At 44.8% G+C, this 16,698-nt stretch overlaps 1 protein-coding gene across 1 annotated transcript in view; it reads left to right on the plus strand.

Annotated features, from left to right (window-relative positions):
• The first annotated feature begins 8,532 nt into the window (after positions 1-8,532).
• The window catches only part of MRTFA (myocardin related transcription factor A), a 204,282-nt gene continuing 196,116 nt past the window's right edge, over positions 8,533-16,698 (plus strand). The window contains exons 1-4 of the mRNA XM_061206626.1: positions 8,533-8,560; positions 9,584-9,700; positions 9,885-10,008; positions 10,121-10,425. Coding sequence (XP_061062609.1) covers positions 8,533-8,560; positions 9,584-9,700; positions 9,885-10,008; positions 10,121-10,425 — 574 coding nt within the window. The remainder of the gene's footprint in view (positions 8,561-9,583; positions 9,701-9,884; positions 10,009-10,120; positions 10,426-16,698) is intronic.

Below are 16,698 nucleotides of genomic sequence, written 5' to 3' on the forward strand. Positions count from 1 at the left end.
TTAATGACTCTGGCAAGAGTCCCAGGGAGCACTCGGCCTGGCCCGCTTTGGTTGCATCCCTCTTCCAGGGGCATGGAGTAGTTTGGCCAGAATTTGATTGTATTATATGAGCTCTTTGGGGTAAGGAGCAGGGCTCAGATCCACTGAAAGCACACAGACTGAAAAATATTTCTAAGGAATAGGTCTGGGTTATTCCCCAGAAGGTCTACTGGGCTGACATCCACTTGACCTTCTGGGTGTCACCCCCTGGCAACATGGACACTGTTGACCAACCTGTTTCAGTCAGACTGCTTCTGGCTTCAAAGAACAATACAAAATTCAAACGAGCCTATAAATGGTGAGGAAATGTATTTATTAGGCCACACAACTGAAAACCCAGCATCAGATCAGCCTCCAGTGGTGATATAATCAGCTGCTCAATAAAGCTGGTCGGGGAAATGACGGGTTGTTTCAACAAATGGTGCTGGGACAATTGGACGTCCACACGCAAAAAAAATGAATGTAAATGCTTACCTCATGCCATGTGCAAAAAATGGACTCAAAATGGATCATAGACCCAAACATAAGAACTAAAACCACACAGCTTCTAAATGTACGAGAAAATCTTTGTAACCTTGATTTTAGGCAATGATTTCTTAGATATGACATCAAAAGCACAATCCATAGGAGAAAACTTATAAATTGGACTTCATCAACGTTAAAAAATTTTTCAAAAGGCACCATTAAAAAAAATGAAAGACAAGCCACAGAACTGGAAGAAAATATTTGCAAATCAAAAATCCAGTAAAGGACTTGTATCTAGAATATACAAAGAACTCACATAACTCAATAATAAGACATCCCAATAAAATGAGCAAAGGGTTTGAACAGATACTTTACCAAAAAATGATATGTGGATGGCAAATAAACACATAAAAAGCTCTCAAATCATTAGTCATCAGGGGAATGCCAACTAAAACCACAGAGGGATTTCATCACATACTCACTAGCATGGTAATAATCCAATGACTGACAATACCAAGTGCTGGTGACGATGTGGAGGGCTGGAACCTGCATAGTCTACAAGTGGGAATGTAAAATGGCAAAACCACCTTGGAAAAGCGTTGGTAGCTTCTTTAAAAGTTAAACATATACACTTATCATATGACCCAAGCAGTCCCACTCCTAGGTATCTATCTATCCAAGAGAAATGAAAATATTGTCTCATTATTCACAATTGCCCCAAACTAGAAGCAGTCCAAATGTCCATCAACTTGCAAATAGATGAACAAGTTATAATGGTACCTTGGCAGATGATTATCCTCCAAATGGAATTTTTCTCTGCAAAGTAGTTTAGAACACTGGTTAAAGGACTCTGGACTTACTAGCTGCATGCCCTTAACATATTTAGATTCCCTGAGCCTCACTTTTTTCACCTATAAAACTGAAATATGAATACCTTCCTCATAGAAGTAGAGTGAGAATTAAATGAGGGAATGTAGATAATGTGCCTCAAATAGTGCTCAAAACAGCTGTTTCTGGAGTATCAGTTTTACTTGAAGAATGAGGGGAAAGTCATATAATTTTAAAGGGAATTGATTTAATTATTTACTTTTATATGAAAACAAAAACAGATATCACACACATATGGTCATCTTATATATGGAAAAAATATATATATATATATTTGACCCCTACCTCATACCATACCAAAAATAATTTCCAGAAGGATTGCACATCTGAAGCTAAAATAAATAAATAAGTAAAGTTTTTAGAACATAACATAGAAGAACATCTTTCTGACTTGGGAATAGGCAGATCTTTCACAAACAGGAAATGAAAAGTGCTGATCATGAATGAAAAAAATATTAAATGAATTCTATGAAAACTAAGAACCTCTATTCATCAAAAGACACCATTAAGGGAGCAAAAAGACAACCCACAAAATAGGATAAAATATTCTCAATATATATATCTGATAAAGATCTCAAAGCCAGAATTTTAAAAGAACTACAAAACAATAAGGAACAGATAGAAAACCCAAGAGAAAAATGGGCAAAGATTCAAACAGACACTTCACAAAAGAAGCTATCCAAATGTAGAATAAACATACAAAAAGGTTCTTAACTTCACTACTTTCCAGGGAAATGCAAATAAACTACAGTATGATACTACTCCACTTGATTGGATAAAGTAAAAAGGATAAAAAATATCGTCTAGACAAAGATGTGAAGCAACAGGAACTCTCTGAATTCCAGTTGCTTTAGAAAGCTAACCAGCAGTACATACTAAAGCTGAAACTATGCCTCCCCTATGACCCAGCAAATGTATTCCCAGCAGACATGCAGGCAGGTGTATGGTTTTTTTCCTGTTTCAATAAAGATGAATCATCCTTGCATTTTAATGTTTGTTTTGCTGGTAATTAATTTTTATGACTTCAAAAGAGTGTAATATTAGTTAGTTATTGCTACAATATTCTACAAACCAACCCACTCTACAATTCAGTGGCTCACAAATCTATAGTTCAGCTAGGAAGTTCTGCTGATCTTGGCTGTTGTAGGCATGTGTATGTTAACCAAACGACATGCATATAAGAATATTCATACCAGCACAGTGTGTAACAGCCCACACTGAAACAACCTATGTCAGCAGAATGGATAAATTTATTATAATAGATTTATACCATGCAGTGAGAATGAAAAAACTACATCACACACGAGGATTATGGCCTAATCTTACTAACATAGTTTTGAGCAAAATGAACCAGACTCAAAATACTTTAGATTGTATCGTTTCATTTATATAGAGAACAAAAATAGACAGAACTAATCTATGCTTTCAGACATCAAGACGGAGGTAACTTGGGGTGGCAGTGAACAGAGAGAGAAGGAGGTGGACTCTGGGGACCTGGTCTTGACTGGGTGCTGGTTAAACATGTGTGTTCGTTTGTGACACTCCTTCGAGCTGTACGGTTATGATATATACCTTCTCTGTACACTTCTGAAGTGTCTACACTTCAATAAAAGGAAACAGAACAAAACCAAATACGGATATATTAGGACATTGAATTCAAAATGTGCCTAAATAAGAGCCTTAAAGAAATTTCTCGCTTGCTGCAGGTCTTCTGGCTACTCCTGGCAGGGGATGATCTCTTTTCTACTAAGGTTCTTTGGTGGGAAAGTCTGAAAGCACCGCTTCCATTTCCCATGGTGAGGTTTTTTTTTTTTTTTTTTTTTTTTTAATTAATTAATTTATTATTTATTTATTTATTTTATTTTTGGCTGTGTTGGGTCTTCGTTTCTGTGCGAGGGCTTTCTCCAGTTGCGGCGAGTGGGGGCCACTCTTCATCGCGGTGCGCGGGCCTCTCATTATCGCGGCCTCTCTTGTTGCAGAGCACAGGCTCCAGAAGCGCAGGCTCAGTAATTGTGGCTCACGGGCCTAGTTGCTCCGCGGCATGTGGGATCTTCCCAGACCAGGGCTCGAACCCGTGTCCCCTGCATTAGCAGGCAGATTCTCAACCACTGCGCCACCAGGGAAGCCCCCCATGGTGAGGTTTTGAGGGCCACCTTCAGGAATCCTCCACCCAGAGCTTCTCGAAGGGGCTGGGGTTCCAGGCTCCTGCACCAGTGCTCTCGGGATTGGGGTGAAGCAAGTGAGGCATGGCAGGGCAAGTACACCGTCAGATCCTGTTTGTTCCATATTTTAAATTTTGATATTTTGTTCATCATGGGTTTTTTTTTTTTGCCATTAATTTTGTTCTTTTTGAAACATTATTTATCTTGATTACTGAGGTTTTTTTGGTGTCCACTTAAATTTTGTGTCTGATTCTCCTCGCCCTACACTATGACAGCCTGGCTAGCTTTCACTTAAGAAGAAAAGAAAGAAAAAGCTCTGCTAGCTTTTATTTTTAAAGCAAAATCTTTATGCTCCCCAAGCAGCAAGAACTTTTTTAAAAAATTTTTTTATTTTTTACTTTCGAATTTTATTTATTTATTTTGTATACAGCAGGTTCTTATTAGTTACCTATTTTACACATATTAGTGTATATATGTCAATCCCAATCTCCCAGTTCATCCCACCACAACCACCGCTCCCCCGCTTTCCTCCCTTGGTGTCCATACGTCTGTTCTCTACATCTGTGTCTCTATTTCTGCCTTGCAAACCGGTTCATCTGTCCCATCTTTCTAGATTCCACATATATGCGTTAATATACAATACTTGTTTTTCTCTTTCTGATTGGAGTAAGAACTTTCAGCGGGGTTTCTCCTCTCACCGCTTACGGGCGTCATCTAGGGAGTAAGGGAGGGGTTACTAACAGCTCTTCACCACGAGGGGGCGCCAAAGAACAGTTTATAAAGCCGAACTCTCTGGTAATGGTGTCCGGCAGGCGTTCCCCAGCCTGGATTCCTTTTCTCTGACAAAAACCCATCCATTTTGTGAGTCTGCCTCTCTCTACGCGCCTGTGTCAACTAGGCTCCAAATACAGGAGCCAAATTCAATATAAGAGTATGCTTGGATTCTATCCCCAAAATACCCAAATAAGATATTTATATTGGCTGCAATGATCAGAAAGCCAAAATAAAATCCCATGGGAGTTTGAGCTGGTCAGACTTGTGTTTAAACCCCGGCTTGTGTAATATGGGGCAAGGTATCTTGGTAGGGTGACCAACCTTCTGGGTTTGTCTGGGGCTGTCCTGGTTTTAGCACTGAAAGTCCTGCAGCTCAATCTCTCAATTCCTGCAAACTGAGAAGTTTGGTGACCCTACTCGCTTGACCCTCAGTTTTTCTGATCTGTAAGATGGACATGTCAGTACCTACCATTGGGAGAATTGAATGAGAGGATGATATACATAGTAGGTGCTGAATAAAAAACTAGCTTAGTTTTGTTACCGAGTGATACTGCAGTCGGTTGCAGGCATGGCCTGAGTTCCTATGAAACCATTTAAACAGAGCCCCAGCATTTTTTATCACCCTGCCCATGCATTCAATTCAATTACAATATTTGCTGAGTGCTTATCAAGAAATTGTTAGCAGTTTAGCAGTTATGGGCACAATTTTTCAAATGATTGACACTTCTCAAGGATGATCTTTAGGGGACAAGGAAAGACATAAAGCGTTTACAGAGTAGAGGAAAAAAAACAATCCAAGGCCACTGCAGGCACCCTTGTGGGTCCTAAATTCCTCTTGTCTGGAAAACGGTAGTGGTCTCCTAACTTATCTCCCCAGCCCCATTTCAGTTTCCCTCCAATCCAATCAACTAACTACCAGGTAACTCCTCTTAAGACACAGTTTGGATCCTGTTTTCAAAAGCCCAATCAATACCCACCTCGCCTTGGCATTCTTTACTTTTTAAAACAGGGACTCCACCGAGGCTTGAAAGCCTTATCTCTCAAACAAACCAGACTAATCCCTTGCTCAAATATGCCCCATTGGGTTTCCCTTCCTCCATGCTGTTACTCACAGTGTTCCCTAAGCTGGGGGGCCCCACCTCATTCCCGCCTATCAGACATAAACTCCTTCACGTGATCTTTCTGGCTTTCCACCAGACACAAGCTCTCCCTTCTCTTATTTCATTAATACCATCCTTACAGCATTGTTCATATTGGTGCCATTTATAGACCCTGTTCTGGATTGCAGGCAAGGATTGTCTATTTCACTTTTTAATATCCCCTCTAGTTCCTTGCGTGTAGCCAACAAATGTTTATTGAATTTCAGCCAGAGTTCTCATTTTAGTATCTGTACCCTGGCTCTGCTAGTTTTTAGCTGTGTGATATCGAGTTACTTAATTAACCTCTCTGTCTCAGTTTCCTCATCGAACAACGTGGATCATAACAGCACCCACCTTGGGGTTACCACAAGAATGAAAGACGACAATGCACTCAATGCTTAGCATTGTGCTTGGCACACTGGAAGCTATGGATTATCAGAGAAGGGAACGATCCATTTAGGCTGGAGGAATAGTGGAGGGCTTCCTGGAGGAAGTGGAATGTGAGCTGGGATATAAATAAATAAAGATAAAAGAGAAGACATTTAGGCAGAGGGACCAACCTGAACAAAGACTTAAGAAGAAACAGGAAAGAGCAAGACGTGCTGAGGATAAGGCAGATCAAGACCTGGGAAATGGGAGTTCCCTGGTGGTCCAGTGGTTAGGCATCAGCACTTTCACATTCAATCTCGGGTTGGGGAACTAAGGTCCCACAAGTTGCGCAGTGTGGCTAAAAAAACCCCCAAAAACCTGGAAAATACCTTTCGAGAGATTCCCCAGGAAGAGAGACAATGAGGAAAAGGACAGGTGGAGTAAATCTTCCAGGAGTATGGATTAGCAGGTTGGAAGGAGGGGAAATCAGTCTGTAGCGGCTTGCTGAAGGTTTCTGTCGTTGGGTTTGCCCGTTTCAGCAACGACAACAAAATTGAAGTGGCCAGTTAGATGGGTGACAACCCAACTTGCAGCAAAGGATGGAAATGGACAAAATGACAACTACTGCTAATTATTAGCAGGGTTAAGCCTAAAATCCCATATTTGTGTTAAATAATTAATTAAAGATGTATAAGAAAGAGTGAATTTGGCTTAGTAGCAGATGGTGGGGAAAAAGCATTAAAGGAAAGAGGGTGGAAAGGATTGGTTACAAAGTCATTTTGAGCCAGAAGGTCAGGGCAGCCACTAAACTTGCTAACACAATCTCATAGTGTACTCATGGATGTAGGGGGTCAGATCAAGGACAGCCAAGGTCTCACTGTACTCTGTGGTGGTCTGATCACACCTGAGTATTTTAGGTACTCACATTTTGGTTGCAAGGAACAGAAACCCAAGAGGGAAGGGAATGAATTGGCCCCAGAGCGTTAGACTCAAATGGTGCCCCTCCCAGATTTCCTTTAAAAAAAAAAACAAAACTATTTATTTATTTGGCTGCACTGGGTCTTAGTTGCAGCATGCGGGATCTTCAGTTGCGGCATGCATGCAGGATTTAGTTCCGTGACTAGGGACCGAACCCGGGCCCCCTGCATTGGGAACGTGGAGTCTTAGCCACTGGACCACCAGAGAAGTCCCTTCTCCCAGGCTTTCTTTAACAGGCCAGTCCACCCATCCCCCAGTTGCTGTGAGTATTGGCAGCTAAGGGTTCCCAGATGCCCAAAATTCCGGAGAATTGCCCTCCGCTGAAGGGAGCAGTTTTGGTGACCTTAACCCCTTCATGACCTATGGCCAATGGCTGAGAGATACTGGGGGGATAGCCACGTGGTATGGTTTATGCTCCAGAGCTCTCTGCTGTGGATCAGGCCAAGGTAGGATTTGAGCCTTTCTTGGCTCTTTCCCTTTCCCTGTCCTGGTCAACTTCCTCCGTTATAGGTTTTTCCTCCCTCAATAAATTCCATTCACTGGACCTCTCTTACAGGCAGTTTCTAAGGACCCTGACCTAAAACAACTATGAAATCAAACAGCCAAAAAATAACTGGATCCAGGCTCTCAGAGTCATCACCCGTTGTGGCCTTTATCGGTATCTCAGCTCTGATAGTTTGTTGGTTCTCATACCGGCTTTATGCTCAAGCAAGTTCTTTCCTGTGGTCTCCCTGTCAGCTCCAGGTGCAGAGCCGGACAGTTCAGCCGCCTTAGTGCAAAAAGAGCTTCTCCCTCCTAGTAGTTCCAACAAAGAGCCCAAGACTCATTCCAATTGTACCATCTTGGGTCACATGTCTTTCTCTAAATCAGTCTCTGCAGGTGGTGGTGGGGAGGGGTGAACAGCGATTTGGTTGATCAGGACTGGTCTGTGGGCCCGCCCCCGGAAAGGTGAGAGGTCAAGTCAGCCCCAGGCAGCCAGCCATATAGACCAAGAGTGGGGAGGAGTGGTTCCCCAGAGGAAATATGGGTCCCCTTCCCAGACGAGAGAGAACGTTTGCTGGAAGGACAAAAATGTCCCGGGAAGAGCCTGACAAACTGAAGATGTCCTCATGAAGTCATTGGGATAGTGAGGAGCATGGAAACCATCATCTGAGGAATGGTGGCAAGAGAAAGAGACTTAATCCCTGTTATTTTGGGGGATGGGTAGAGGGTGTGGGAAAGGAAGCATACCGTCATCTTCAAATATTTGGAATGCTGTCATGACGAAGTGGGATTAGACGTGTTCTGTGTTATCTTTAGGGGATAACATTAGCATTTAGGGTCAGAGATTACAGGGAGGCAGATCATATGAATACCATCTATATATGATATATGTATCATTCACACACACACACAAAATACATGTATACAATTTAAGTTGTCCTAAAAAAAGAACAGGCCTATCTGAGAGCTGGTAAGCTTGCCATGTCTGGGAAGCTGAGTGGGATGTCACTCTTCCCATGACTAATAACTTACGCCATCCTTGCCTCTCACCCTGGCTGTTTCATGAGGGCTGTGTCTAGGTAGACCCTATCTGGAATGCTCCAGCCCGGTCTTGTCTTGGGGAAATTCTGCCCCACCCCAATAATTCTGACCAGCAGTGCTTTTGTCTCTGAGGCGTACCTCTGGGCCCTCTAGTTAGTCATGATGCTTGGGTTATTCTGCCTGGTCACCTCAGCATGTGCCTTAACTTCTTCGCCCTGTTTGGTAAGAGCACCCAGAGGGTACTGACTATCTCTTTTGTCTTACTCCCTCGAGAAATATTTGTTGAATACATAGTATATCAGGACTTTTGCAGAAGAATTCTTGCCTTGGGGGAAGGTATGTCACTAAGGGGCCACACGGATCCTGCCTGCGGAGCTACAAGATTCTATGACCAGCTGTGACACTGAACTTGAAGCTGATGGATAGATGAGTAATTGGGAATACCCAAGCCCGCTTCGGCTTTTGCAGCTGTTGGAGGGGGAGAGGCACCCTCTCCTGCCCTTCCTCTGAGAGTTACACAAATGCCAGGCTTTTGGGGGAGAATAGGGGAGCATATTAAGAATTTACTCTGGAATGTAAAATGAGCTGCCGCTTTTCAGTTTTTGTGCCTTCACACTTCTCCATCCTAAACCTGGAAGAATGCTCTAGCCCCCTTCTTCCTGTAGCTACTGTTACTCCTCCCTCCTTACCCTGTCTGGTGACACCATCCCCGGGAAGCTTTCGGGAAAACACTTCCTCCCTTTTCCACCCCGCCAAGTTGGAGTTATTTCGCCTTTTCTGGGCTCCCTCCCATTGCTGGGGGAGGGGAAGCAAATGGCCTGCCTCCACCAAAGCACTTACCGCCGCGGACCTTGCTTTCCGTGTTTCTCTCTCCCTCTTAGCCTGCACTATTTCTTCTTGTTGAAGTCATGGACCAAGTCCCTGTGTGGCCTCTGCGCCTAACGCAGGAGTCCCGCGCACGCACACCCCCCACCCCCCAACCGCCCCACACCCCTTCGCTACGTGCGGAAAAAGTAGGACATCAATCAGCATTTTAGAATTTTAGAATTGCAAGAGTCGTCGGGAGTCGTGTAGTGCAGTCCTTCCTTTTACAGAGGCTTTTCCTGAAGTCTCCTGATACAAGCTTTTGGGTTCATTCAGCCTTTCCTTCTTGAAGCCCAAAGCACTTTTGCTGTTAATGATCTCAACATCCTGGGCGGGTAAAGGAGGGGCAGGTAGGTGCCGGTATCCTCCCTTTTACCGTAGGGGAAACTGACTCAGGGAAACGAGACGGCGGGCTCCTGAGGGGCGGGGGCTGTAACTGGAATTCAGGACTCCGGGCCAGGGCGGAATTTATTGTGTCTCCTTTTGGGAAGCGTGAAAGTAAGTAAGCGATTTATGAGCCCCAGGCGGGGACCCTTCAGGCCCCTAGAAGGATTGTGATGGGGTCGGGAGGATTAATGCACTAAGCACTCGCGGCATTGACCCCTTGGCAACTTAGCGAGGTCTGGCAGGGTCCACCGCCCTTCCCGTGACTGGGTGACCAATGGGCTGCGGCCTCTTTAAGGCCCCAGCGCCCCGCCTCCGGCTCGTCTCCGACCTCCTCCTACCTCCTCGCTGCCACTCCGCCAGTTCCAGACTTCCCTCGGCAATGAGGTCATCTCCCTGCTGCCCATTGGCTGCGCTGGACCGTCAGTCACAGGAAGTCCCGCCGCCGTCCTCGCCCGCCTCGTATCCCTCTTGTCCCCCCGCCCTCCCCTTAGTCCGCGGTTCCCGGCCTCCACGAGGCCTCTGATTGGCCAGCGCTGCTGTCACTTCTCCAGCGGGCGTTGTGGGGGGCGGGAGGCGGGTGTGGTGGGAGGGCCCGCAGCTTCCGTGGCTGAGAGGAGCCGGCCGCTGCCGTGTCTGTGGTGTCCGCGGCGGCCGCGACAGCGACTGTCCCATCCTTCCCACCCTCTCAGCTCCGCTCGCTGCACGCCCTCCGCTCGCGCCGACTTCACCGCAGCTCCGCACGTCCCAGCTGGACGTTGAGCCTTGGGAGGAGACGCGCGCGGTGAGAGTCGGAGCGGGGACCGCCGCAGAGCCCGGGCCGGGAGGAGAGCGAGGCGGTGAGTGAGAGTCCGGGCAGGGGACCCCTCCCCCACCGCGGCCCCGCCCCGCCCGGAGCATCCTTTCTCCTGGCGACCCCGCCGCTCGCGCGCCCTCCGGGGGGTCCGGCGGGGCTGGCATCGCGGCCCGGCCCCTCCCCACCGCCGCCCCGCTCCTCCGGGCCGGGGTCGCAGAGCCGGGGCGGGCGGCGCGGGGCGCGGCGGTGCACCTGTGCGCCGCCGGGCGGGCCTCGCAGGTGGGGAGGCACGGAGGTTCCCGCCCCCGCCGCGTCCCGGGCGTTTCGTGACTGCAGAGACTGGGTGTCGGGTGCTTTCTCCGAAATCTTGTGCAAACCTTCAGAATCTATGTGCAATGCCAGGATTCCCAGGCAAGGGAGTCTCACCTGGACTTGTTGATGCCTGTGTAGCAACCTGAATGCTGCCAGGTGTAAGGGATCTGGCAGATTTGAAACTTTTCTCTCTAACAAAGTGTCTGTCAGGACGCTTTGATTACAGCCCCTACCCTGGGGGGAATGCAAGAGCATTGATCCGCTGTAGTTGGTAGGGTTGGAGTTTCTGAGTCAGACTCTCAAACCTGCCAATTGCTAGCTGTGTAATTTGGGGCCTCAGTTTCCTCATCTGAAAATTGGGGATAATAATAGTATCTGTCATCGGGGGTCATTGTGAGTATTAAATGAAATACTTCACATAAATTGTTTGACACAGCGCTTGGCCCCTTGTAAAGGCCCAAGAAATGTTTGTTTTTATGATGTTGAAAACCATGATAGACCAGCATGTGTGTGTAAGCACCAGCCCAACTTGGCTTTGTCAAGATTTCTCTGTTTTCTCCGTTATGCAGCATAACTAAAGGGCAGTTTGGTGGCCAGTTAACTGCTTACCAGCCTATACTTGGCATGAAATGTGTGTAGACAGGAATGTGAAATACGTCACTTAACTGTAGTAATGAAATTACGCCCAGCTTCATGTATTTTTACACACTTTAAAATCCATAAGATGTCTGAAATGCCAAGTTGACAGTTTTTGAGTTCTTTTCAAGGTCTTTTCCAGCTGAAGCCAAAGCCTGTAATAGAATCTTTATTTTCAATAAGAAGTTAAATTTATGTGTCTTACTTTAGAAGACCCCCCCCCCCAAAACTCCACATTTTACTTATGCAGTTTTACTGTTGAAAAGCAGCCACCTCCCAGGGTTGAGGTGGTACAGCCAGCTGGCCCACAGCCCTATGACTGCAGGGTGGGGAACCTTTGGCTGAAAGTTACTAAACTAAGTTTTGCCTAGTGTTGTTGGCATTTTTCACAGCGAATCAAAGGGCTTTATGATACTTAGTTTCTTAATGAAATGATTTAGAAAGAAGCAAACCATTACTGCTTTTTCAGAAACACGTGCAAAGAAAAACTGGCTGTAATGTAGTTCTAGCATTTGCTTCAGTTCTTTGCCAATAACTGTTAAGAAGAGCCCCTGTTTAAAAAGGCTTCAAAAAGTCACATCCATTAGGATAAATTTTTTATTTAGAGTGAAATCATGTGAGATGGAAGACTAATATGTATCCCATAATCCAAAAGTATTTATTGCAGACTTTCCATGTCCTGAGTGCTCTGTGGAGAGCTATGAGGAAGGGATTCAAAAGAAGTACAGAACAGCATCTCGGCCCATAAAGGGCAAAAGCATAAAGTTCAGTCACCCCATAGTGATTATGGGTACTGCTTAAGTAATGACTTCATTCATTCATTAATTCATTAAATTTTTGTTTCATGCCTGTAATGTGCCAGGTGTTTTTCTAAAAGCTGAGATTATGAAAATGAGTGCAGTATATGTTCCCTGCTCATGAGGAGCTCACAGTCTAGTGGGAGAGTAAGAAAGTGACAGGTAATTGTAACACACTGACATAAACTCCAAGTACAAACCCAGGACTGTATGGGAGAGTCAAAGGAACTTTTCCTTTGGACTTCAAGGAGAAGATGGCCTTTGAGCTGAATCTTAACTCATTAGATAAAGGAGAGGAAGATCATTCCAAACAGAAGTAATTGAACTTGAAAAGATTTCCTGACAGCTCTTCGGACCATGGGTACATGCCCTAGAGGAGGGGAAAGAAACTGACATTCCTTGATGCCCACTATGTTACAGGCATCAAGCTAAGCTTTTAATGCATTGCTTAATCCTCACAATAACCCTAAGAGGTAGATTTTACCTCCACTTTAGGATATGGAAACCGAGGCTCAGGGTAGTTAAATAATTTGTCTAAGGTTACACATTAGTGACAGAGCCAGGACTTGAATCCCTGACTTTAAAGTGTAGTAAGCTCTTTTTCTTTTAACACTCTGTTCTGTAGAAATACTAAGTATACAATGAGGTGAGAAAGTTCCACTCACGTATATCATTTTACTGCTTGTGTTACAGATTGCTTTCTGTGAAATAAATGTTTCATATTTGATTAATTGAGTTTTGGCTGCGTTGGGTCTTCGTTGCTGCACGTGGGCTTTTTCTAGTTGTGGCGAGTGGGGGCCACTCTGTTGCCATGCGCGGGCTCTAAGAGCGCGGGCTTCAGTAGTTGTGTGGCACGTGGGCTCAGTAGTTGTGTGGCACGTGGGCTCAGTAGTTGTGGCTCGCGGGCTCTAGAGCGCAGCCTCCGTAGTTGTGGCTCACGGGCTTAGTTGGTCCGCGGCATGTGGGATCTTCCCGGACCAGGGCTTGAACCCGTGTCCTCTGCGTTGAAAGGCGGATTCTTAACCACTGCGCCATCAGGGAAGTCCTCATATTTGATTTAGAGTTGCTAGGGCTTATATAATAAATAAAGGCTGTTTTTATCAAATGATATTTATTTTACCCTTATAAATGTGATATTTTCTAAAAACTGTGGCCCATGAAAACATTCAGTGAAAATGGAGGACATTGAGATATACAGATCCTATGTGCGGCACTTTACAAAGTAGTTAAACAGGTGTGGACTTTTCTTGAGGCTGCAGCTTAAATATTTATTTAAATGTAAAAGAAAAGCATATGCAGACATATGGCCAATGACACGGGTTCAAGCCCTGGTCCTGGAAGATCCCACATGCTGCAGAGCAGCTAAGCCCCTGCGCCACAACTACTGAGCCTGTGCTCTAGAGCCCTTGAGCCACAACTACTGAGCCCACGTGCCACAACTACTGAGCCCGTGCTTCGCAACAAGAGAAGCCACTGCAATGAGAAGCCCGCGCCCCGCAACAAGGAGTAGCCCCGGCTCGCCGCAACTAGAGAAAGCCTGCGTGCAGCAACGAAGACCCAACGCAGCCAAAAATAAATAAATAAATAAATTTAAAAATAATAATAAATAGATGATGAAAGGGGTAAAAGTTTTTGAATACTTAATTTTTACACGGAGGAAACTAGAATTTTGAAGTCATATTAACGAAGATGGTTGTATTATATTTAGAGGGACCACCACAGCAAGGGCATATACTGGACTGTAAGCTCCATAAGGGCAAGGATGTTTGATTCTTCTGTTCCCAGCTTCAAGAGCAGTTCTGGGACATAGCAGATACTCAGAAGATTATTTCAGAAAGTCTTTGAAAGAGGAAAGGGAGGACATTGATAGAGTACAGATGAAGTGCTTGAGGCAAAGGGAATAGTTTATAAATGGATACATTTTGGAAGAAAAGGAACAGCGGACAGAGGGAATAGTCTGCTGACACAATTCAACAAATATAGGCACTGTTTATTTCTAAGGCTTAATGGAGTTTTGAGAATCAAGGAAACAGTCTCTACTCTGAAGGAGCTTACAGTTTTAGAGAGTAGGTATCTGCTATTAGCTATCTACTGCTGTCTATTGCCATATAATAATTACCCCAAAAGATAGTGTTTAACATGGCAATAAACATTTATTACCTCTCACAGGTTCTGTGATTCAAGAGTTCAGGAGCAGTTTGGCTGAGTGGTTTTAGGCTCAGGGTCTCTTTAGAGATTGCAGTAATATGTCAGCTGGGATTGCCGTCGTCCAAAGGCTTGACTGAGACTGGCAGATCCTCTTCCAAGGAGGCTAATCATATGGCTGGCAAGTTGGTGCCCGCTGTTGGGGGAAGTCTCAGTTTCTCTCCATGTGGGCCCCTGCACAGAGCTACTTGCTTGCCCTCATGGCATGGCCGCTGGCTTCCTTCTGAGCAAGTAATCCAAGAGACCAAGCTATGTTGTCTTTTATGACTTAGCTTCAGAAATTACATACCATCCTTTCTCCAGCATTCTGTAGGTCACACATTGCAGGAAAGGACTACACAAGGATGTGACTACTAGGAGGTGAGGAGCATTGGGGACCAACCTGGAGGCTGGCTACCACAGCGGGAAGCGTAGAAAAAACTAAGTGTTGAAAGAAAGCACAACGTGCTGGGGGAGGGGAGGGAAGGACTCAGAGGAGGGAAAGATTACTTTTGGGATGATGAGGGAATTGGGAAAGATTTAATTCTTTTAACAGATATTCACAGATATTTATTGTGTGCTTACTGTGTGCCTTCCACATGGTAGGGTAATTTGTGGAAATGGACACTGAATTAGGGCCACATGAAATGTTTTAAGTAGTCTAGGCCAGCATTGACACTAAGGACAAATGTTTGATCTTTATGTGTAAGGTGAAGGTGGAGTCATTTTTCTGATGTTGAAGAGAACAGTAACTTATCAGGGTGATAGACAAGCAGTTACAGAGTGTAAGTAGTTAAGAGAATGAATACTAGAGCCAGACTGTCTGGGTTTGAATCCTGGCTCCACCACTTGCTAGCTCTGTGACCTTGGGTGTGTGACTGTGATACTTTTGCTACTTTATGTTCTCAGTGACTCACTAACTGTAAAATGGGGATAATAATGGTGCCTGCTTTATATTGCTGCTATGAGGATTAAAAAAGTTAAAAATATGCCAAGTTCTTGGAACAGCTTTACATGCATCCTCATCATCATCATCATCATTATTTTTTGGCAGTAGCGTAGAACTGACATGGGTGAGTGAGGTTGGAGGGAGAGATGAATGAATGTAAAATGATGTGAGTATTGAGAAGGAGGCGTTTAAATGTCAATCATTGCTGCTTCAGCATCAGTTTTTCCAGTTCAGATATCTACATCCAGATAAATTTTATTTCTCCAATTAGAGTGAAGCAGTGGTTTTATTAGTTGAACTCCACAGTTAAAACAAGACCTCAGAAGGTGCACAGTTTCCTGTTAAGGGTATCTCATACCCTCTTATTGTCCCTGTAAATTCCTGGGCCCTCTATCTGCAGAATGGGTTTAGCCAGAAGCAGTCCTTAAAGTTGCATATGCTTCAGAAGAGCTTAGAGGTGGAACTAGGCGCCATAGCAAAAATACCTAGAATGAGAACTTTTGTGACTGAGTCACAAAAGAATCTGCAGAATTCTTAAAAACATTAACTATATCACTTCTATGGAGAGGGAAGATAATTGAACTCCGTGTCGCTGCAGGTGTTGAAGAAGAAATTGGGTGAACTGCCAGGGTGTCTTGGGTGGAGCTAATTGCTTAAGTTGCCTTCAGTTCTGCGGTTTAGTGACTCAAGTCCAATTCTCATTGTTTAGTTGAACGGAGGCACTGAGAAATTAAATGGTTTGAGGTTCCACAATAATCTAGTGGCTGAGCCTGGACTACTTCCTCACCCTTTGTTTAAGACCAACTCACATAGCAGTAATAAAAGGTCTGCAGAATCCTAGGAAGACTGAGTGTTGTGAAAATTTCCTTTTTTTTTTTAAGTTTTTAAAAAAAATTTATTTTAATTTATTTTTTTTGGCCGTGTTGGGTCTTCGTTGGTGTGCGCGGGCTTTCTGTAGTTGCAGTGAGTGGGGGCTACTCTTCGTTGCGTTGCGTGGGCTTCTCATTGCGGTGGCTTCTCTTGTTGCAGAGCACAGGCTCTAGGCGCATGGGCTTCAGTAGTTGTGACACGAGGGCTCAGTAGTTGTGGCTCGTGGGCTCTAGAGCTCAGGCTCAGTAGTTGTGGCGCACAGGCTTAGTTGCTCCGCGACATGTGGGATCTTCCCGGGCCAGGGCTCGAACCTGTGTCCCCTGCATTGGCAGGCGGATTCTTAACCAGTGCGCCACCAGGGAAGACCCGAAAATTTCTTTTTCTTTTCTTCGGATACCATATTTTTACTTTTGTGGTATGTCTGGTTCATTTGCTTCTTCACTCACTCTTGCTAATGTGCATTTAGAAATCATTTCCTGTATAAATGAGTACCAGTAACAAGTAATTTGGGTAGTTCATTTGGAAATCCGGAGTGTATCCTCTGTTACTGAATTTGAAGATAGGTGGG

Source organism: Eubalaena glacialis, chromosome 11 (assembly GCF_028564815.1).
Source record: "Eubalaena glacialis isolate mEubGla1 chromosome 11, mEubGla1.1.hap2.+ XY, whole genome shotgun sequence".
NCBI lineage: Eukaryota > Metazoa > Chordata > Mammalia > Artiodactyla > Balaenidae > Eubalaena > Eubalaena glacialis.